The following is a 25,262-nucleotide window of genomic DNA, read 5'->3' as shown; positions in this document are numbered from 1 at the left end:
AGTGATAAATGAAATGGGCTATTAAGCCATGAAAAGACTTGGAGGAACCTTAAATGCAAATTGCTAAGTGAAAGAAGCCAATCTAAAAAAGGATATATACTGTATGATTCCAACTATATAACATTCTGGTAAAGGCAAAAACAATGAAGACAGTAAAAATATCAGTGGTTGCCAGAGGTTGGGCAGGGAGAGAGGGAGGTGAGCACACATGATTTCTAGGGCAACTGAAACTATTCTATATGATGCAGTAGCAGTGGAATATGTCATTATACATGGTGTAAACCCACTGGACCAACAACACAAAAGTAAGTCCTAATGTAATCTATGGACTTTAGTTAATAATAATGTATCAATATTGACTCATCAATTGTAACAAACGTACCACACTAATGCAAGATGTTAATAATAGAGGGACTTGGGGTGGTGAAGATGTGGGAGTATTGGGGAAATCTCCATACCTTTTGCTCACTTTTCTTTAAACCTAAAACAGTTCTAAAAACTAAAGTCTATTAATTAAAGGACAACAAAATAAAATGGTGGTGATAAAAACTGCAGTTGCTTTTCCAGATATGATATCTTTACTGCAATAAATAAACCCAACCCTTAGTACCTGGTAAGCAGATAATTTTTTAAAATATATGAATTGTAAAGTGGGATCCGGGTTTCTCACTTTCAAAAGGAATTTACAAATATGGAAGACAGAAGTCTAAAATAAATCCTGTAATGTTGTATTACATCATTATGCAGTTTAGACAGACAGGGTTTAGACAGACAGACATATATACAGAGACAGAGCTATATACCCACTTCTATAAATAAGTATAAACATCTGTGTCTTTCTAAATTTTCTGGCTCCATCTTCTGATAGGGTCTATAAACACATCAAAAAAGTAATAAACATACCTAGTCCCCTAATCTTGGTTTTTAAATACCATTCTCTACTAAAAGTAATCTAGGTTTCTTGGGGGAAATGACTTACTCCAGCAGGGAAACTACAAGATGTAAACAGAATTTTTTTTTTTTTTTTTTTTTTTTTTGCATCTGTGCCAGAAAGTGTAGAAATGCACTAGAGTGACTGGGGACATGTCTAAAGAATAGAGGAGCCTTACTGAAAGAAGCTCATGATGGCCAAATCTGGGACACTCTGAACACCAAAATAAAGAATAGTAATTGATTATAGAACATTGATTAAAATAAAAATCCATCAATTGATACTGATATAAGTGAACACACAACTTGGGATATTTACAAGGAATAATATTACAATATCCCCATTTGGTAACCATCACAGTGATACCAAGAATGATCAATGGATGCTAAAACTAGTGTGTAAAAGTTTAATGAGAAACAAAATATTTACATAGTCTCAAAGTATCTCCACACAGTGTTTATTAATTTAAAAAGGAAAAATTGTATCTTTACAGTGGAGAAACGTGGAAACACTTTAACCATTACTTTAACCAAGATATGAAAGTTAACCTCTGCATGAAAGTTCATAGCAGCCTCATTCAAAATAGCCCAAATTGAAAACAACCCAAATGTCCATCAACTGATGAGTGGATTAACAATATGAGGTATACTCATACAGTGGAATATTATTCAGCCATAAAAAAGAATTAAGTACAGAAATATACTACAGCGTGGATGAACCCTGAAAAATTATGCTAAGTGAAAGAAGCCAGATGCAAAATGTCACACACTGTACATTTCATTTATATGAAATATTGAGAATAGGCAAATCCATAGAAACAGAAAGTAGGTTAGTGGTTTCCAGGAAATGGAGGGAAAGGGTATAGGAAAGTATAGGATTTCTTTTTGGGGCTGATGGAAATATTCTGGAATTAGTGATGGTTGCATAACACTATGAATATACTAAAAACCACTGAATTGTACACTTTAAATGGCCACAATGGAGAATTTTATGTTATATGAATTTTATTTCAGTAAAAGTTTTTTTCCAAAAAAAAAAAAAATTCAGAGAACACATTTTAGTGATCTACCAAAATGCAAACCCTGAATCTAATCATGAGGAAACATTAGACTCACCACTTTTCTTTTTTAATATTTCTAGAAGTATAGTTGAAATCTTTTTTTAACTGGAAAAAACTGGAAAAAATACCAAATTTATAATTACAGTTGCAAGTTGTAAATGATAATGTTTAATATGTTCCTTATGTGTTAAAACATATTGTGCTTTTATTATTGTGTTTTAAAGGAACACAATAATAGAGAAAACGACTTCAACAATAGGACAAGAAAATTTGAGGTCTCTACTATCACAGAAAAGCCTTGACATAGAAGAAAAATGAAGATGTGGGCTCCTACTACAAGCTCTACAAACATATATGTGCAAAAAACGTTATGAGACACCTCATCTAACAAGGCTAAGAAATCAAGACCATAATGGCCCTGGTACTCAAAATCATTACAGCAAATTAAAAGTCTCTTAGCAAAGGATAATACAGTACTAATTAATAAAACATCCTAACAATACAAAAGGAATCATTTTTGAGAAATTGGAATTCTTATAAATACAGGATGTTTTAGATAGTGCTTCTGTGGTACTATATTAATTCTGTACTTTAAAAAATCTTTGAAATCACATATACTTGAAATATGTTTTCATATTAACGCTAATCTGGTTACATGAAATGATTTCTTCTAGCTTCTTAAATTTGGTATAATGAGAATTAGTTTTACATTAAAGTATCCAAAGCTAGTTTATTAAACTATCAAGTTTTTGTGATTTCCTAAAAATGTAGCTGTCAGAGGTTTTGGAAAATGATATAAGACAATTTTATAAATATGTTATTAGTTACTTATATTCTACTAAATACTGATGAACATGCTATTCATGATGTTTATCCTTGACAATTTCTCTGCATAATGAGTGTCTGAAATATAGTATATATGTATACTATATTTGTATTGCATACATATATGCATTTGTTGAATATATAACTAAAATAGCTATTTCATAGGATACACACATTACATATGGGTGTGTGAATGTATTCAAATTTAGGAGAAACTGTCAAAAGGTTTTTCAATGCTTCTACTGGTTTATACACACTTGGATTATCAATCTTGTAAATTTTAACCATTTAAGTGGATGTGTAGTGGTACCTGAATGTTATCTTAATTTAAATTACCCTGTGGCTAATAAGGTTGAGCAACTTTTAAAATGCATTTTGGTCATTTGGATATCCTTTTGTTCAAGTCACTTGCCCATTTTCTCTTGAGTCATCTGACATTTTCTTGTTGATCTGTAGTACTTCTCCACATATTCGGGAATAGAGACCTTTGTTGACTTTATGTGTTGCAAATATCTCCTACACTGCAGCTTGCCTTTTCACCTTCTTAGTGATATTTTTTAGACATACATAGTTCAGTCTATCCTTTTTCCTTTATTAAGAGTACTATTTAAATACTATTTTTAAAGTCTTTCTTTGCCAATAAAAACAAAGATATTTACCCGTTATCTTCTACAATATTTATTATTTTACATTCCATACTTAGATTTACAATTGATCTGAAACTAATTTTTGTGTATGATTTGAAGCAGGGCCCCAAATTCATTTCTTTCAATTGTATACCAATTGGCCCAGAATAATTTATTGAAAAAACGACTCTGTCGTGTCAACTTTGTTACACTAAGTGCCAATAAATGTGTAGGTCTGTCTGGGGAATTCCTATTTGCTACAATGATCTATGTCCCTATCTTTGCAGCAACACTTAATTACTGTAGCTTCGAATTCATGAAATCTAGAAGTCTTCCAGCTTTGTTCTTCTGAAAGTTTTGGTTTTGCTATGAATGGTTTTTTGCATTTTCATATAAATTTTTGAATAAGCATGTCAATTTCTAAAAGAAAAATACTTTCTGCAATTTTGTTTTGGGATTACATTAAATCTAAAGATCAATTTGGGCAGAATAGATATCTCTACAATATTGTTTCAATTAATTATCATTATGTATCTTCCATTTATTTAGGTCTTCAATTTCTCACACAGTTTTTGAGTTTTCTATGGAAGGATCCTGTGTATATGTCATTACATTTACGTCTCAGGTTGTTGATGTTCTGATGATAAATTGTATTGCTTTTATTGTATTGCTTTTAAATTGTATTTAAAATTGTATTGCTTTCAAATCATCATTTTCTAATTGTTCCTGGTATACAGAATTATATTGGATTGGTTTTCTTTATATTGACCTTATATCTAGCAACCTATTACCCATATATCTTTTATATTTTGTTATTCCCTTTAACTTTAATTGTATTATTGCACTGGCTGGAAATGCCAATACAATGTTGAATAGAAACACTGATAGTAGCCACTCTTATTCATTCCTAACCTTAAAGGAAAATTTTTCAACATTACACTATAATGTTTGCAATAAAGTTTTTCTATTGGTTTGTACCTTTTACCACACAAATAGTTTGCTTCTATTCCTATTGTATTTGACTTTTTATCATGAATACTTGTTAAATTTTATCTAAACTTTCCTTTGCAACATTTGAGATTATATGCCTTCACTTCTTTATTCTTTTAATGTGTTAATTACTCTGATTTTATGAATTTTTAATTAACCTTATATTCTTAGAGTGAACCCAAATGATGTATTATACCTTTCATAAATTGCTGGCTTCACCTAATATTTTGTATCTATTTTCATGAAAAATATAACACTATAATTACTTACCTGTAATATCTTTTTCATAGTTTTGTATCAAAGTTTTGCCAGCCCCATAAATTGCAAAATAATTATTTCTGTTCTCTGAAATTTTGTGAAGGACTGGTATCATTTCTTAAATATGTACTTCTTAAATATTTGGGCAAATTCACCCAAAGTAAAGTGATCTGGGCCTGGACAGTTTTTGGTTTTATTCTGTCTTGTTTTGTTTGTGTTTCTTTTTTAAGGGAAGAACGTTTCAAGTATAGATTCTATTTCTTTGCTATAATGTTATTCCAATTTTCTATCTTTCCATGTGTCAATTCTGGTTTCATTTTTCTAGACATTTGACATGGTTCATTTGATTTTTTTTAAATTCACTGTCATACAGCTGCTTATCATATGCTTTTATTACCTTTTAAAGTCTGTAGAACTTATGTCTGAATGTCTGTAATGTCCTTTTTCATTCTGGATTTGGGTTATTTGCGAGAGATTGGTTCCATCCCTCAGTATCTGTGAGAGATTGGTTCCAGGAGCCTCCTGGATACCAAAATCCACAGATGCTCAAGTCCCTTATATAAAATGGCATAGTATTTCCATATAACCTACACACATCCTCCTGTATACTTTAAGTCATTTCTAGGTTACTTATAATACCCAATAAAATGTAAATGCTATGTAAACAGTTGTAAATACAATGTAAATGCTATGTAAACAGTTGCTGGCACATGACAAATTCAAGTTTTCTTTGCTTTTTGGAACTTTCTGGAATACTTTTTAATATTTTCAATCCATGGTTAGTTGAATCCACAGATGCAGAGGGCCAACTGTAATCTTTGTTTCTAAATCTGGGTGGGGATTTACCTATTATTCTTCACAAACAACCAACTTTGTTGATTTTTGGTGGCTATATGATCATCTCTACCATATGTTTGTTTTCTATTTCACTAATTTGTACTTTATCTCCTATTCTCTTTCTTTTCCCTATCATTATTTACTTTATCCCTTCTTTGGGATTAATCTGCTGTTCTTTTAACTTTTTTAACTTCTTAGACAGATTTTCACGCTTTTTAAAATCTTTCCTAATAAATGCATTTAAAGTTATAAATGTCCCTCTTGGCAGCATCATAATCATCTTGATTTTGATTCAAAAGTTTTAAATACTTTTATACTTTTTGTATATTTTCTAAGCAGCATAGGGCTAGGTTTTATTTTTATACCCAGTCCAAAAATCTTTAGCTTTTGACTGGAATATTTGTCTCCTACATTCAGTGTAACTGGAATATTTACTTCCTCACATTTAGTGTATTTATGACATATTTGGAGTTAAATATACCATCTTCCTTTATATTTGTCCCAACTTTACTTTGTTTCCTTTCTATTCCTTTCTTGTTTTCTTCCAAATGCATTAAGTACTATTCTCATTTTTCCCTCTATTCACCTGTTAGATATACAGTGTTTTACTTTTATTTTTTGTTGTTACCTAATGATTACAATATAAATCCTTAACTATTAATGTCTACTATAAATTAGTTTCTTATCAATTCCCATATGATACAAGGACCTTAGTAATGTTGAACACCGTTTACCCTTCTTCCTGATTTATGTGCTGCTATTATCATGCATTTAAATTTTGTATATATTTAAGCCTCTATTACTATTATAGTATTATATAATAAATAATCTCTTAGATATACCCTTTTCCATTTCTCTATTCCTTCTAGTATCTAGGATCATTTTTCTTCTACTTCAATATTTTGAAGATCTAGTTAGCATTTTCTTTATTTAGTGTTTGCTGTATTGCAGGTCTGCTGCTGTCAAATTCATCTTGTTTTTCTGAAAAGTACATGTTTTCCTTTCATTTTTTAAGGGTTTTTCACTGGGTGAAGAACTTTGGACTGATGACATTTTCCTTCAGCCATCTGAAGACACCATGTCTTCTAGATTCCGTTTTTTCAGTTAAAAAACCAGTTGTCAGTCTTAGTGTTGCTTCTTTAAAGAGAATATGCCTTTTTTCCCCTCTGGCTGCTTTTCTCATTCTATTTGGGTTTTCATCAGTTTTACAGTGACATTTCTAAGCGTAAGTTTCTTTGTACTCACCCCCTTGGTACTCAAGAAATTTCTTCAATTTGTAGCTAGCTATCCTTTGTCACTTTTGAAAATTCTCAGTCATTTAAGACTTCAAACAGTGCTCCACATTATCTTCTCAATCCTCTTCTTCTGGACCTCAATTACATGCATGTTAGAACATTTCCACAAGTCCTTTATATTTCTTTCCCTGTTTTATTTTTCATTCTTTGTCTTTCTTTATTTCAACATGGGTATTTCCTTCTGACCCATCTTCCATTTCGTTAATCCCCCCTCAGCTGTGTCTAACCTGCTGTAAACATATCCAAAGAATTCTTAGTTCATTTAATCTACTTTCCATTTCTATAATTTCCATTTGATTCTTTAGTAAAAGTTTCCAGTTGTTTGTTAATATTTTCCTACTTTATATTTTAATTCCTTGATCATAAAATCCTAATTATTTTAAAGTTTCTGTCTGAAAATGCCATTATCCTATAGGTATATTCCAAATGGCTGGGTTTTCTTCATAGCTTTTCTTTTCCTAAGCCTTATTATTTTTTGTTTTGTAACAGATATTGTATATGAAATAATTTGAGGCTCTGTATGATATTGTCTTCCTCAAGAGAGGATTTACTTTTGCTCTGCCACAAGTTAGACTATGGGCAGAGCACCAAAACCAATGAAAGACCATGATGATTCAAAGATAAGTTTATACTCACTCATAGGTTTAGAACTTCAGGAACCAGACTACATCGTTAAGTGTCTAACAAGACCCCTATTCCTTGGCACACCTAGAAATCCATTTTGGTCCTCCATATTGATTGACGAAAGCTCTGCTCAGTTTCTCAGGCAGTTTTCAGGATTTATAATTGTCTCAAGGACAAAAGTTGTGCAAAATGCCAATCATACCTCCCTTTTCATTCTATCTCTCCTTAATCTTGACCAACGAATAGGACTGTCTTTATAGTCCTATGATGCCTTAAAAAGATGTAATTCCTAATTTTTCTCAGTGGAAATAGTAGTCCAGAATAATCCATTTCCCCATTGAAAAAGAATTTCTCTAAACACACATTTACTAATAGCTCAACAAGGTAGCCTATCTACTAAAATATAATACTGCATTTTATTAAACTAAAAAAATGAAAATTAGGAAAATTACCCAAAGGAAAAGTCTTCATTTTTTCAATTTCATCTCCCTTTTTTCAAATAAAGTGTAAATTAGAATATATGTTTGAAAGTGACAGTGAAGAGGATAGAACAAATCACAATTTGGTGGAAAACTGTATTTCATTTAAACACATAAAGTAATTTCATATAAGTTTGAAAGAATGTTTAGTGTTTAAAAACAAAAAGGGGGTCACTTCCCAGGTCCTACAAAAGAAAATGAGTAAAACAAAAATTCTATTTTAAAACTTGTATACCTAGAAAAATCAATAAGCAATTCACTAAATAGAAAACATGAGTGCAAATGAACACATAAAAATATGCTTATTCACTATAGCGATCAGGGTATGCACATTAAAATATCAGTACGATACCATTCACATCCACTGCACTGGCAAAAGGAAAATATCCTCATAATTACCAAGTGTTGGTGAGACTACGAAGAAACAAGGACACTTATACCCTGCTGGTGGAAGTGTACATTATCACAGTGACTTGAGAAGCAATTAGGCAACAGGTAGTAAAGTTAAGGATGTGAATATCCTCACACACAGCAATTTCACTTTTAGTTATGTACCCTAGAGAAACTCTGGCATATGTGAAATGACCAGTACAAGATGTACAATGTACTTTTGCCCAATCTACTCACCAAGTCTTAGTGTTAACTTCATACTTATAAAGGTCATCTACCAATCCATATTTGTTGCCTGGTAATGCTTTATAGCCTCCATGAACATAAATGGACTTTGTTATTTCATCATACACACTGGTATGGCCATATCCACCTTGAACAATAGCTCCTTTAGTTTCCGGAACAAGCCAAGTGTTTGATGCTGTAAGAGAAAGAATATAAATCATGAACTCTAATAGTATTTAGAAATAAAACTAATATACCACCAAACTACCAACAAGTTCATTCTAATACCACATTTTATGAGTAAAGTATACCTAATAATCATTTAATTAAAAAAATTATTAAATATGTGCTAGGTGGTTAAGAATCCGCCTGCCAGTGCAGGGAACACGGGTTCAATCCCTGGTCTGGGAAGATCCCACATGCCACGGATCAACTAAGCCCATGTGCCACAACTACTGAGCCTGCACTCTAGAGCCCACGAGATACAACTATTGAGCCCATGTGCCACAACTACTGAAGCCCACATGCCTAGAGCCCATGCTCTGCAACAAGAGAAGCCGCCGCAATGAGAAGCCCGCGCACCACAACAAAGACCCAACGCAGCCAAAATAAACAAATAAATAAATAAAGTTATTTTTTAAATAAATAAATAAGTATGTGCTAGTTACTATGTTGGGTGCTAGGGATTGAAGATAAGTAAGACTGGTCTTTTTGCAAATTTTAATTAAACTCTGAAATATTGAAAATATCTAATTTTTGTATGTGAGAGAGAAAATGAAAATTTTATTCTCACATACATTTCTGTACTTGTAAACAAACCTGAAAAAAAAAGACTTAACAAATAGTTTATGAGAGCCTATTATGTCACAGGCTCTGAGTTTAGTCACTGATATTACAAAGACTAAAATTAAGATATGACTCTTGCCCTTAACAATTTTTAGCACTCTGCTGGTCTTTTATCTCTTGGTTATGAGTCCCACTGTCCCTTCTAAGAGTCCTTTGTATTATTGATAAAAACCTAAAAATTAAATTTCCAAGACTCGCTGACAGATGTGTTACTGTCAGTTTCCACCAATGAAAGTACTGGGGAGAGCTTAGAAGGCAAAAGGAAGAAAGATTCTGCTTTCTTCTCTAACAGAAGGAACAGGTAGGTGACTACAGTAGGTAATGGCAGTGGTGGTTTTATAGCAACAGCAGCAGGGGTAGCACCTGCGCAGTGGCAGCAGTAGCACCTATAGTAAGTAGCTCAATTACAAATGTGGCCCTAAGCTCCAGCCTGGGTATGTAGCAGCTCCAGATTTCTGGGTGATACCCTCATTTTGGTGTCTCTAGGATTTTTGTAATTAACTCCCTATATTAAGTTCCCATTCTGCTTGATATATCTAGAAGGGACTCTTATTTCTATGGCAAATTCACTAAAACAAGCCCCAATCATATGCAAGGCATATTTTTAAAAATATGAAGATGAAAATACACATCTCGTTGGCCTTAAAAAATTTAGATTATAAAGAGCAACTATACAGAAATCTATTATTAGTCTTTAAATATCCACCCAGACCACACTTCCGTCTTCCCCCTAACTTTTCACATCAACTTTGGCATACTAGACAACTCACTGAAAATACTCAAAGCAAATAACAGAAAATAGAGATGATACTTAAAAATTCTTCACACTTACACAATTTTAAGGTAGTGTAGAATGTGATACTTCAACAGTCATAAAAGTAGTCATAAAAGAAGTATCAGAAAGGGTTGTTAAAGCCAATTTTACTTAGAGAAAACTAAACATATTTGAAGAAATTTCAGAGTACTTTTGTAACTAATGGGCATTACATTTTGGAGGTAATTTCCAAAGAATGAAGTTAATAATAACTTATCAGGAACAATTTCTTTAATATACTTCAAACACTTATTAAAGCCATATATATATATATATATATATATATATATATATATAAAGCTATATATATATAGCCAAACTGAAGGTTTTCATGTTTTTATTTATTCTCTTTTTAACAAAAAAAGATAAACATACTTCTTACCAAAAAATATTGTAGCAATAAAGAGGTGTATAATGCAAAAGTGAATGTTACCTTCTGCTCTAGCCCACTATCTAGAGGTATTTTGCACAAATTGTTATGTTCAGAATATTTTCAAACTATAATTCTGAATATTTTATTACAATACACAAAACAAATGTATATGACTTGCGTGTACATACATACCTGTAAATATCTGTACCAAAAAATCATGCTATTTTACAACTATTTTTTCACTTAACATCTGGGACATCTTTTCAGGTCCCGTTTTTTATTTTTTATCAGCTAAATTCCATTGTATTGATGATACATAACTTATTTAAGTAACTCTACACTGTGACTCATTTAGGTTTCAATTTGTTCTTAAAAACAATGATGCCATAAACTAAAAGTTGCTCTGGATCCACTCTAACAGACCTCGGAAGCAATCCTGCAAAATGCTTACACTGGAAGCTTAACCCCATGTTAGTACAAAGTCCAACACTCTTTAAAGGAATACCGCAAAGTCCAGCAGCCAACAAGGTAAAAACATACAATGTTCAAAATGCATTAAAAAATTAACAGGCACAGAGGGCAAAGAAAACATGACCCGTAACAAGAAGAAAGATCAATCAATAGAGACAGAAATAACAAAGACGACAGAATTAAAAGAAGAGAATGTTTAAAAAGCTATTATAAATATACTCAAATATGTTCAATAATGTTACAGAAAACATGAACATGATAAGGGAAAAATGGAAGATAAAGAAGACTCAAACAGAACTCCTGGAAATGAAAAATACATTGTATAGAATTAACACAAGATTAGATACTCTGGGAGAAAAGAACAATGAATTTAAAATATGGAAATAGAAACTATCCAAAATGAAGCACAGAAAAAAACAAACAAAAACCCTGAAAAAAAATGAACAGAATATCAGGGACCTGTATGACAATATCAAGTAGTCTAATCTACTATGATAGAAGTCCAAGAAGTGTGGTGGTAAGGTAGACAGAAATGATGTTTGAAAAAATAGTTTCTCAAATTTAATGAAATCTATAAATCCACAAAACCAAGAAGATCAATGATATACAAGCAGGAGAAAAAAAAAGAAATAAAGAAACCCACGCCAAGGAATAGCATGAAGTGATTAAGATGAACAAGCAGAACAAAAATAAGAATGCCACTTGACTTCTCAACAGAAAGCATGCAAGTCAGAAGACAGTGAAGTTACACTTTTAAACTACTGAGAAGGGGGGAAAAACCCATTAACCCAGCATTCTATACCAAAAAATAACTATCAAAGTAGAATTCTATATCCCACAAAATATTTTCCAAAAGTGACAGTAAAACAAAACCTTTTTCAGATAAAGGAAAAAAAAAAAACCACAGAGAGAATATATTATTGCAGCCTTGCCCTGTAAAAAAGTTCAAGCTGAATGAAAATGATACTTGAAACCAGACAGAATCTGGATTTATATAGATGAATGAGGAGTACAGGAAATATCTGATACGTGGGTAAATATTAAAGGTGTCATTTCTCATCTTCCCTCCCAGTAAATGATAATTAAGTGTCCAAAACAAAAATTATAACAATTTGTTATGGTCTTCATAACATGAGATATGATATTAAAAGAGGGAAATGCAGGGATACTAGTCTGAGTTTCTGACACTATATGTGAAGTGGTAGAATATTAATTAAAGGTAGAATCTGAAAAGCTAAATAAGCATATTGTAAACTCTAGAGTAACCTCTGCAAAAATAAAATTAAAAAGTAGTTAATAAATTAATAGTCCTACAGATTCAAGAAGCTGAGCACACCACGAATAGGATAAATTCAAAGAAATTCACACCACAATGAAATCGCTGAAAACTAAAAGTGCAGAAAACATCTCAGAAGCAGCTACAGAAAAATAACAAATTACCTATAGGGGAACAACAGTTAATGACTATGATTTTATCCTAAGAAACCATGCAGGACAGAAGGAAGTGCTGAAAAATAACTATAACTATAAAAATAACTATAACTCAGGATTCTATATCTAGCAAAAATATCCTTTAGTGATGAACGTAAAATGAACAGATTCTCAGATGTAAAAAAAATTAAGCTGATCCATGGCCAGCAGACCTACTCTAAAGGAAATACTAAAATAAGTTCTTCAGGCAGAAAAGACAACAGAAGGAAACTGGGACTGAAAGAGGACAATTTATCATTAGAACCAACAATTCTAATTGTGTAACACCCAATAACAGAACATCTTAAATGAGTGAAACATATATGTAAAATAGATAACCAACAAGGACCTACTGCATAGCACAGGGAACTATACTCAATATTTTGTAAGAACCTATGAGGGAAAAGAAACTGAAAAAAACAGATATATATGTATGCATAACTGAATCTCTTTGCTCTACCCCTGAAACTAACACAACACTGTAAATCAACTATACTTCAATTAAAATTAATTAATTTTAATTATATATTAAAAAATTAAAAATAAGTAAATGAGTGAAGCAAAAACTAATAGAACTTAAAAATGAAATAGATATATCCACAATCATAACTGGAGGTTTCTACACTGGTTTTTCAAGAACTAAGAAAAATACTGAACAGAATATCAGTAAAGATATAGAAGACGTGAATAACTCCATCAGCCATAATATAATTGGCATTTATAGAACACCCCAACCAACTACAGCAGAATGCACATCTTTTCAAATTCACATGTAACATTCACCAAGGTAGACCATATTCTGGGCCAGAAAATAAGACTCAAGAAAAATTTTAACTTTAAAAAACATAGTCTTTGACAATAATAGAATTAAACAAGAAACAATGGCAAGAAAGATATCGGAAAAATCTTCAAATAGTTGAATCAAACAAAATACTACTAAACAACCCAGGAGCCAAAGGAAAAAAACACACAAAAAAATAGAAAACATTTTGAACTAAATGGAAACAAAAAATGCAACATTTCAAAACGTGTGGGATACAGCTAAAGCAGTACTTAAAGCAGTCATTCTCAACAGTGGTTCCCTGAAGCATCAATTGGCATTACCTGGAAACTTTTTAAAAATGCAAATTCCCTGGCACCAATCCTGACATAATCAATAAGAAAATCAGGGATTAGGGCACAGCAATCTATTTTAACAACCTTCTAGGTGATTCCTATGCATCAAGTGTGAGAACTACTGGCTTAGAAGGAAATTTACAACGATACTGATATTTTTAAAAAGAAGAAAAAGGTCTCAATCTCATTTCAATGATCTATTCTTCCATCTTAAGAAATCAGTAAAACAAGAGCAAATAAAACTCAAAGAAGAAATGTAACAAAGCATTAATCAATATGATAGAAAACAGGAAACAAAAGCTGGTTATTTGAAAAGGTCAATAAAATTGATTAACCTATTAATCTCTAGTCAGACAGACAAGAAAAATAGGATACACATAACTCATATCAGATATAAGAGGAGATATCACTACAGATTTCACAAATATTAAGTATAAGGGAATATAATGAACAGCTTTATGCCAATAAGTTTAACATCTTAAATGATATGAATATATTACTTGAAAACACAAACTACCAAATCTCATTCAAAAAGAAATTTGATAATTTGAATTTTGCTAACATTTATTAAAGAAAATAAATGCCATAGTCAAAATCTTTCCTACAAAGAAAGTTTCTGGGCCAGATAGTTTCACGGGTGAACTCTACCAAACATTTAAGAAAGAAATGATACCAATTCTACACAAACTCTTACAGAAAATAGAATAGAAACACTCTGCAAATTTTATCACTCCCCATATCATTTTACCATTACAGCCTGTAAAAGCAGACAAAGACATTACAAGAAAAGTAAACTATAGTCCAATATCTCTTATGAGTATAAACATAAAAATCCTTAACAAAATTTTTGGAAATCAATTCTAGCAGTATATGAAAAGGGTAATACATTATGGCCAAGTGGGATTTATCCAAGAATGCAATAGTGGCTTAACATCTGAAAGTCAATGTCATTCACCATATTAAGAAATCAAAGAAAATAAAAGAACAAATGATCTTCCAATAGATGCAGAAAATTATTTGACAAAATTTAACATTATTCAAGAAGAATACTCAGCAAACTAGGAATAAAAGCGAATTTCCTTCACCTGATAAAAGGCATTAAAAAAACATACCGCTAATGTAATACTACAGTAATTAAAAGACTGGAGCTTTCCCTCCTAAAATATGAAAAAAAGACAGGAATGTCTGCTCTCACTACCTCTACTCAATATTGTACCAGAGATCCTAGCAGTATAATAATAAAAGGTATATAGATTGAAAAGGAAGAAGAATGTTTATTAGCATGAGCATAACACATGATCATCTATATAGAAAATAAGAATCTACCAAAAAGCTACAAGGAATAGTAAGTGTGTTCAGCAAAGTTGTAGGGTGCCAAATGCTGAAATATACCATGCCCATGAGTTAGAAGACTCAATATTGTTAAAGGCTCAATTTTCCCCTTTATAGATGTAATGCAACCCCAATTAAAATCCCTACATGCTTTTTCTTAATAAACTGACAAGCTGATTCTAAATTTTACATGGCAATGTGAAGGACCTAGAAGAGTCCAAAACTTTTGAAAACAAAACAAACAAAAACAAATGATGGAGGACTGACACTGCCTGATTTACAAAGCTACAGTAATCAATAGTGTGTGGTATTAAACATAATATACATTAATGGACCAAAGGTCGACTCATACATAAATGGTCAGTTGACTCTTCAACACATGTACCAAGGTAATTCAATGGGGAAAGGAAACTCTTTCAACCAAAGAACAACTGTATATTTATTTCTTAAAAAAATCTCAGGCCTTAAGCACCCAGGCTGGTCACTTTCAAGTGAGAAGCTCCATCCATTTACTGCTACACCTTATAAATATTATCATTCATTATTTTTTAAAATTATAATTAATGAGTGAATTTACTGCAGGGGCTCAATTTTAAAAATGTACAAAATCATTGCCTTTCTTCTATACTTATCATAGCTATTGAAAACTGTAATTCTTTTTTTTTTTTTTTTTTTGCTTATTTGAATTTGCAGACCTTTATGTAATTGTTATTTATTACTTGACTAATTAAAAAGAGCAGTTGATAATGAGGAAAATGAGAAAAAGTCACTGGTGTTAAGCAATTTGAGTATGTTGTAAATCATGTCTTTTTCTACACGTTTCTTATTATCATTTGCTATTGTTCTCATGACACAGGAAATGCGAGGAAACACTGGGTCATAACTGCAAATAACCCAGCAATCCCATTCTTCAGCACTTACACAAGAGAACGGAAAACATATGCCTAAACAAAGACTTGTATGCAAATATTCACAACAGCTTTTATTCAAAAGACCTAAAAACTGGACCCAAATGTCCACTAACTAGTGAACACATAAACAAATTATATCTTATCCATACAATGAAATACCATTCAAGATTAAAAAGATTAAAAAGAAGCCAACTACTGACACGAGCAAAAATTTAGATGAACCTCAAAATTATTATGCCAATACAATGAGACCGCATACCACATGATTTCATTTATATGAAATTTGAAATAAGGCAAAACTATATTGACAGAAAACGGATCAGTGGTTACCTGGAGCTAGAGGATCATGAGAGACTGACTGCACAGGGTCACAAGTAAACTTTCTGGAGTAATAGAAACGTTCTATATCTTGATTGAGGTAGCACTTAAACAACTATATCGATTTGTTAAAGCTTATCAAGTTGCACTCTGAAGTTTTTATACACACACACAGATGTGCTGGTGACAAGTAAATCTGCCTTTCTCAGCCTCCCTCACTTAGTATATGGCATCTCCATTCTTCTAGTTGCTCAACCAAACATCTTAGAGCTATCCTTGACTCCTTTTCCTCACATTTTACATGACCTCTCAGTGATTCCTGTTGTCACCACTTTCAAAACAAATCTAGAATCCAACAACTCCTCACCACGTTCCCTGCTAACACATTATTCCAAGACAATATCATTATTCATGTGAATGACTGATCACTGGAAGTATGTAATACAGGAGAAAAGATTTTTATTAAGTTAATTGTTAAGTGATTTGTGAAATAGACTGGCAAGGATACCTTGGGATCACTATAAATAAAGCACCAACTGTTTTATTACTCCCCGCTATGGTGTCAAGGGGAAATTTAAGCCAAGCAAGACCCAGCTGGCATGAATGTTTCCCTTACTTTACCCACACTGTAAAATTACATAACCAAGCCAATCTCCTTTCCCTGCTCTCTCAAGCCATTTTCAGACCTGCTTGGGAGCCTGTCCTGCACACGTCAGAAAGCCTCATTTTGTGAATAATAAGTCTTTCATACTCTCTTGGTATTCGTGTTTCATACTCTCTTGGCACCATCGGCCTCAACATCCAAAGCAAATATTGGGGATTCCCTTCTGCGGGATGACCACAATATATCAGAATACAATAGTAGTCTTTATGGGAAAAGCAGCAAAAAGATTACTAAAGGTAAAGATCACTACATATGAATTTTAAAAGACCAATATTCCAAGAGAGTAATAAAGCTTCAAAATATATAAAGCAAAAATTGAAAAAATTATAAGGAAAAATTTACAAAATCAACATCATCATGGAAAACTTAATGTACCCTTTCCAGCAATTGACAGAACAGTCAAAATATCAGTAAAGATCTAAAAGATTTGAACAACACAAGTAATTAACTAAACTTAATAAACAAATGTATTAGGTCACTTTGGAAAAAAGGTCTGGCACTTTCTTAAAAAATTAAAGATATATCTTCCTCCTGACCCAACCAACATCCTTAGGTATTTAGACAAGAGAAATAAAAACATGTCTACTAGTTGACTTGTACAAGAATGTTCACTGAAATTTTATTCATAACAGTCCAAAACTGGAAACATCCCAGGTGTTCATCAATGAGAAAATGAACAAAGAAACTGCAATGTATTCATACACTGAAAAAGCACTCAACAAAAAGGAACAAATTACTAATAAACACAACATGTATAAATTTCAAAAGCATCATGGTGAGTGAAAGAAGCCTTATTTTAAAAAGGGTGCATGATGTGTGATTCCCTTTACATGAAATTCCAAAACAGGCAAAACTATTTGATGATGAAAAAAATCAGGAAGCAGGGCAGGTATCAACTGGGAAGGATCAGGAGAGAACTTTCTCAAGTAATGGTCAGTGTCCTGTAACTTGATATGAATTTGGGTTACAGATGTATGTTCTGTCAAAACTCATTGAATTGTACACAAAATTTGTGCATTCCACTGTATGTAACTTTTACATTAAAAACATGAGTGCAGAACTCTAGTTAACAACAGGCATGCTATTATGTTTAGAAGTCAAGTGTACTAATGTTTGCAAGTCTTTAAAATATACCAAAAAAATAGATAGATGGATAGAGAAATAGATACATACACTGGTAAGTGAAAAAGCAAAAGATTAATTGTAGAAGGTAAGTAGTATGTCTATGAGAATTCACTGCACAATTCTTTCAACCTTTAAGTATTTTTGAAATATTTCCTAATAATTTTGAGGGAGGAAGCCTATAGGATATGTTCTGTGACCATAATACAATAACCTAGATATTAATAATAAAAAATAAATAACTAGAAAACCCCATGTTTGAACATTTTTAAACTGCACTTCTAAATAACCCATTAGTGAAAGAAGAAATTAATATGGAATCTTAAACACATTTTGAGCTAAATAACAATTAAAATACTACATACCAAATCATGTAGGATACAACTATAGCCATGTTTACATTGTTTATGTTACAGCTTTAAATGTATATATTTTTAAAAATTCAGTGAAGAAAACCTGAAAGATAATGAATTAAGTATCAATATAAAAAGGAAAAAAGCGTAACAAATCAAAATATATTAAAATGAGGTCATAATAAAAATAAGAATTAATAAAATAGACAAATGAATATATTAAGAAAATCAATAACCCCAAAAGTTGGTACTTTGAAAAGTATTAAGATTTACAATCTTGTGGAGAATCTGATCAAGACAAAAAGTAAGAAGACCCAGGCAGCCAATATTAGGAATATAAAAGGGGATAGGGCTATAAAATATTTTAAACTTCACTAAAAGCACATTATGAAGAACTTTAGATCAATACATTGGAAAATTTAGATAAAATGAACAAATTCTGAAAATAAAACCAAGTTACCAAATCTGACAAGAGAGAAAAAACTTGAGTAGTCTTAGAACTATCAGATAAATTGAATCTGTGATTTTAAAATCCTGCCACAAAGAGAACTCCAGATGACTTACACCAAGCATTTCTAGGAAAAGCAGTAACAAATGAAAGTCTTCCAGACAGTGGGAAGAATTATACTGGCTAGCAAAACAGAAACTGTTTCTCAAAAAGTTATCTGTAGAAGAGATTATGGCTTTACTCCAAAACCCCTAGAGGATTGTATTGTGATTCTCCAAAAAAAAAGTTAATAATTTTTAATATCAGCAAGTATCCAATTAGTGTTCAGATTTCTAACTATCTTATAAGCTTCTTTTTTTTTTGGAAGTTTGTTGGAATCAGGATCTAAATGAGATCCACACATTGAAGTTGCCTGATTTGTCTATTGAATCTCTTTTAACCTATACATTCTCATCCTTATTTTTTTTATTGCCAGTAGTTTGCTCTTCAACATTTTTTGTCAATTCCTAGGATGAAGGCATAGAAGTTGTACTTATTAAACAACCACTGACTTAATAAAAGGAGGAGTTAATTAAATCTTTAGATACCAGAATTATGAATCAAAAGTAATGATGAGCTGAAACTATTTTAACAATATATGTCAAGCCCGTCACTGAGATTACAACATTAAGTTGACAAGTACAGGATAAAGTATACCTTACTACCCAGCAGTTATATAAAGAACAAAAACCAATGAACTAAGTAAGAAGTTTTGTTGTCTGTAAGCTAACTATAAGTCAAAATAATAATATTAGTATAAAATATAAGTTTAGGTTGCAATAAAAATATTAATAAAAGATGCCCAGAACAAGGGAAAGCAATGGTTTCACATTAGGTAACACATCCTGCTCTGTTAGGCTCTGACAAGTTTGAATAGATCATCACAGTACAGTCTGTCCTGTGATAGGAGTGTGATAAAGATGACTAAGGGTCAACTAAGATAATGTGTATTTTATATTTACATAACCCTGATCTTGCCATTTACTAGCTGTGTGATCACTGGCCAGTTATGTGAGACATCTGTGCCTCAGTTCCCTTATCTGTAAAATGGGGTAAAAAGAGCACAAATTTGCATGTTCACGCTGAGGACTAAATGAGTTAATACTTGTGAAATGCTTACACCACCACATAGCACAGAGTAAGGCCTGTTGTTATTATTAGAAAATATTCTTTAAATCATTAACATCTGTGTTAAGGTAAATCATTAACATCTTGTTAAAAAGATGTGAGTGGAAAGCTTGTTATGTGAAGACTGAAGGAACTAAGATGCTTATCTAAAGAATGGAAGATAAGCTGAAAATAAGATATCTCAAAATATTTTAGGGCCAATATGTGGAAGAGTGATTAAATTGCACATGTACAGTTCTATATAGTCATGAAAAACCAAGTGCAAATTACAAGAAATGCGTATTTCTTCTAAATATAAATAAAATTTTTAAATATGTAAAATAATCGGATGGCTGCCTTTTAAGGGACTGATACTTCCATCAATGAAAGAATGTTAAGCACAGACCGAAAACCAGAATTTTCTGAATCCTGAATGCACATCTACTAAAATTTTTCAATATAACCAATGCATATTTTCAAATATATGTATAATATTTACATAGCTTATAAAGTTTTAAAAGCAAATGGTTTAATTCCACTTACCAAAACTAAAGTATTTTTATTGTGGTATTTTTGGAAACATTTAGTAAATATAAAAATGTATACCATATTAACAGTGGCCTCTGTCACACAAACCCAGCAATTTATTAAAATATTTTACTTATTACTTTGCAACTGTTTCACTTTACCTAATTAGTTCTGAAAGTTCTTCACAAATGAAACTACACCACAAATGCCAAACCTAATTTAAGCACGGTTAAAGTTTGTGTTCTGATTCCTATGATTATTTTTAAAGGAGAGATTCCATGTATTAAAAATTCCTAATTCCCACCACCTAACATTGTGTTCTGTAAATCTGTATTTCCAGATAACTAGTGGGTTGAAAGCAATGTCCAATTTACACTTGAAATTCACCACAGAATTTTGAAAAAACATGTGATGTTAAGAACTGAAGAGAAGAGAAAGCCATATAGTATCACTACACTTAACAGAGAAAAAAATTACCTTCCTAAAAATACAATATCTAATGGTTTTTAAATCAAAAGAAAAAAGTTAACATAAAATGACATTAATAATGGCTTCCCAACTATACCTCCCAAATCCTAAAGGCATGAAAAATAGTACAGTGAAACATTAATATTATACTAACATTGAGATTCACATTGAGATTCTTAGAAAGTTTATGAGGTATTGCTAACCTAAAGTGAAACAAATTTCCCTCAGGACTAACCCAGAAGAGCTTTATGGTCCAAGTTAGTAAAACCATGCACATAAATTCCCCTCTGAGATTTATAGATTCCCTAAAAATTCTATAATTCTAAGTATAGCAAAAAAGACAAACTGACATTTCCTTTACTGCCAGCTTAAGTTCACAAGAATTCTTATTGAAATATATATCCTATATAACCAAATATGAGAAAACATACATCTCTTTCCTCTAATCTATTTTAGCACTTTTAGGTATAATTTCAAAGATACAAACAGGTTGCAAGAACAGTCAAAGGATTCCCATATACCCATTACTCTGATTCACTAATTGTTAACATTCTGTCCCGTTTGTTTTATCATTAGTTTATTTCCCCTCTCTCCATCTCTCTTTCTTTCACACGTATACATGCACGTGTGAACACACCACACACACAAACACACAATAGAAATGATCATTCCTATTACCCCTAAGTATTTTGGTGTATATCTTAAGAACAAGGACTTTGTTTTTACAAAACAATATTACAGTTATCCACGTCAAGAAGTTTAACATTTACACACTGTTTAATACACATATGTATTTCATTTTGTGAATTGAAATGTGTCCAGTGTTGAATCCAGTCTTACATCACTTACCACATTCAGCTGTCAGATTTCTCTAGCCTTCTTTAATCTGGAACAATTTTTCAGCCTTTCTTCCTCTCTCATGACATTGACATTCTTGAAGAATATAGCTCACCCTCTTATTAAATAAAATGTTCCTCATTTGAAGTTTATATGATATGCTTCATGATTAGATTCAGGTATACATTCCCAGTCAGAATACTGTAAGCCAGAGGTCAGTAACCTATGCTTCTTGGGCCAGATCTAGTCAGCCACTCATTTTCGTAAACAAAGACGTACTGGCACACTGGCATGTTCATTCATTTACATATCATCCATGGCTTGCTTTCAAACTTCAATGGAAGAATTGAGTAAATCAGAGACTGTATGATCTACAAAGCCTAAAATATTTACTGTGTAAGTCTTTACAGAAAAAGTTTACAGAACTCTGCTCTAAGTGATGTTTCCTTTAGCAGGTACCATATCCGGAGGCACAGAATGTCCAGTTTCCCGTGGTTTGTAATGTTAATTTTGATCACCTGGACAAGGTTCTAACCGATTTTTACACTACATAGTTACTATTTTTCCCCTGAACCCTATAAACAATCCATGGGAAAGACACTTAAATATCATGCACATCTCATCAAAAATTCATTCCCAACCCCTTAGATTTAGCATCCATTGTTGATTCTTTTCTAGATCAATTTTTACTATGATTGTTGCAAAGTGATGATTCTTCAACTCCAGCAATGCCAGTCGGCATTCTGTGTAGGAAAGAGGCTTCTCCTCCTCTATTTGTGCCTATCAGTTTGTGTAAGCTCATGGATTCCTATTTTTCCAGTGGTTTGTAGTTTATTACTTTCCTATTCTGATGCTCATATTATCCCAGACTGTACAATGGAACCCCCTTCAAGCTGACCCTTAAGTTCTTCTGACATAACCCAGAATTTTCTTGAGCACTTCCATATTTAACATAACAAAATGTACCAGGCTCATCTTTATTTTTCCCTACCACAGCCCTAAAATCAGCCATTTCTCCAAGGAGCCCTGTTTCTTTTCATAGGAATTTTATTAAAAACTATATCTGGGAATATGTGGAATCAACAGGTTCACTACTACTGCAGTATCTTTGCTCCTAGACCCTTTCTGAAGAATCAACAAGTATCTGTAACCATCTACCTTCTAATCATAAGCTCATGCTGATACCTCCAATTCCAATCCATCCAGGCAGGACTCTCCCTGGCCTTCTCCATTTCATATTTGTATCTCCCGTCTTCCACATTGGGAACTCTAGTTCCCAACAATATCAACACATTACTCATTCTTTCAGTCTAACCATACATCTAAAGTAATTTCAGAATTGTTTCACCAAAACCTTCAAAATACAAACCTAAAAGACTTGTTGGCAGTTCTTCCCCACAACCACACACACACTAAAGGCAAACACCATGTTAAAAACTCACTTGGATTAGTCCTTTTCTCCCCCTTTCAGCATGACTATTATTCATTTGAAACACAGTTGGGTTCATTAGTTTCAGTTTGCATTACTCTAGAGCTTTCTTTTCTTCCTTTCCTTGTTGATTTAATTTTTATATATAGATAATATATGTTTCTAAAGGCAATACGCTTCTGAAAGTCCAAACTATTTTTAAAAAATACAAACTCAGGGAAACATTTTCATTTTCCATTTCCTATCCTTTCCACACCATTCTCCACTGCCCCTTGTAAGTAATCAACATCACTGCTGTCTGGTTCATCCTTCTGATGTTTTTTGCTCATATAAGCAGGCATAAGTATATTTTCTAATTTCCCTTACTTCGCTAATGTACAAAAAGTAGTACATTATATATACTATATACTTGATCACAACATATCCTGTAAATCACTCCATTTAATTTCACAGTTCATCATTATTTTCTACAAATGCGTGACCACTAATGTGGGTGTACCAGAGTTTATCCACCACTCTCTTACATTTAGCATTGAAGCAGTTTCCAAATAATGTTACAATAAATAACCTTGTGCATACAAAAAAAAAAACGTATTTTTGTGTTTCTGGAGATGTATCTGCAGGATAAATTCCTTGGAATGGAACTGATACGTATTTCTGTTAGATACGTAAACAGCTTTAAAACATAGCCCAAATTCTCTTAAACTCTTACCACTGATAAGTGGGATCTATGAACCCTCCCTTTGAATCAAAGGGTTTGTAACTGCTTCAATCAAGAGAGTACAGACGTGTGCTGTGTGATTTCTAAGGCTAGGTCGTAAAAGCTATGCAGCTTCTGCCTGGTTTTTGTGGAATGCTTGTTCTTCTGATGTTCCTTCTTAGGACACACTTTTAAAACTCAGCTGGCGTGCTGATAAGTCCAAACTGCATGCAGACCGTGTAAGTTACCTAAAAACTGTCCCAGTTGAGATTAGCCTTCAGCCATCACAATTGAGACACAATATATATGAGTGAAAAGCCTGCAGATGATTCCAGCCCCCTGCCACATTCAAGTCACCCCACCTGTTCAGGTCTACCCAGATGAGGTCCCAGATATCACAGAGCAGAGAGAAGCCACCTGTTCTATACTCTGCCCATCATAGACATCCTTATCTAGTTGACTATGTTTCTGGACTTTTATTCTATACTATTGTCCTTCTGTACATGCATGCCACATTATCACACTGTCGCACTGTTCTAATTATGGAGACTTTGCAGTGTGCTTTAAAGCTAGTAGGACAAGTCCCCTCATAGCTCTTCCTTTGTAATCTTTTCCTAGCTATTCTTACACGTTTACATGTAATTTTTTCTGTGCTAAATGTATGAGATTTAAGTGGCAATGTTATACTTGCTTTCTAAAAGAAATTTGTGAGTTTTCCTTCCCTTTTTATTCTCTAAAACAGTTTAAGAGAATTGGGACTATCTTGTTACTAACTTTGCTAAAATTATCCTGTAATATCACCTAAGCTTGGTGCTTTCTTTATTTTTTCCTATGGAAATTACTCTATATAAACTTTCTATCTCTACTGGGTTCAATTTTGGGAAACTGTTATTTTCTAAGAAATCATCCATTTCTTCAAAATTTTCAAATTTATTTGCATAGATATACAAAGCAGTCTCGTATTTTTTTTTAATTTCCTATCAATATTATTTCCTCGTTGTCATTTCTTATTTTGTATATTTGTGGTTTCTCCCTTGCTTCTTGATTAAATGAGCTAGTGGCTTACCTATTTTGTTTATTATTTTTTTAAAAAGTTGTAAGCTATAAATTGATCTATTGTTTTTTCTGTTCTTACATTAATTTAAGCTTTTATTTTTATTATTTCCTTTCTGGCACTTTTTTTGTTTAGTTTGTTGTTCTTTTTCTTGCTTTTTGAGTTGGGGATGTGGTTCATTTAGTTTCATCATATTAATATAGCTGTTTAATGCTAAAAATATTCCTCTGATAACTGCTTTAAAAGTATTTCATAGATTCTTATAGGTGTTTTTACTTATAGGTGTTACTATTTTTTGGCAATTTTGTAATTTAAGCTAGTA

At 32.2% G+C, this 25,262-nt stretch overlaps 1 protein-coding gene across 2 annotated transcripts in view; it reads right to left on the bottom strand.

The window, feature by feature from the left end:
- The window catches only part of ATRNL1 (attractin like 1), a 684,787-nt gene that overhangs the window by 584,718 nt on the left and 74,807 nt on the right, over nt 1-25,262 (bottom strand). For both annotated transcript variants that reach the window (XM_068549055.1, XM_068549056.1), the window contains one exon: nt 8,553-8,736. In XM_068549055.1, coding sequence (XP_068405156.1) covers nt 8,553-8,736 — 184 coding nt within the window. The remainder of the gene's footprint in view (nt 1-8,552; nt 8,737-25,262) is intronic.

Source organism: Eschrichtius robustus, chromosome 7, assembly GCF_028021215.1.
Source record: "Eschrichtius robustus isolate mEscRob2 chromosome 7, mEscRob2.pri, whole genome shotgun sequence".
Lineage (NCBI taxonomy): Eukaryota > Metazoa > Chordata > Mammalia > Artiodactyla > Eschrichtiidae > Eschrichtius > Eschrichtius robustus.
The sequence above is the reverse complement of the archived record's forward strand: the minus strand, read 5'-3'. Positions and strand labels throughout refer to the sequence as shown.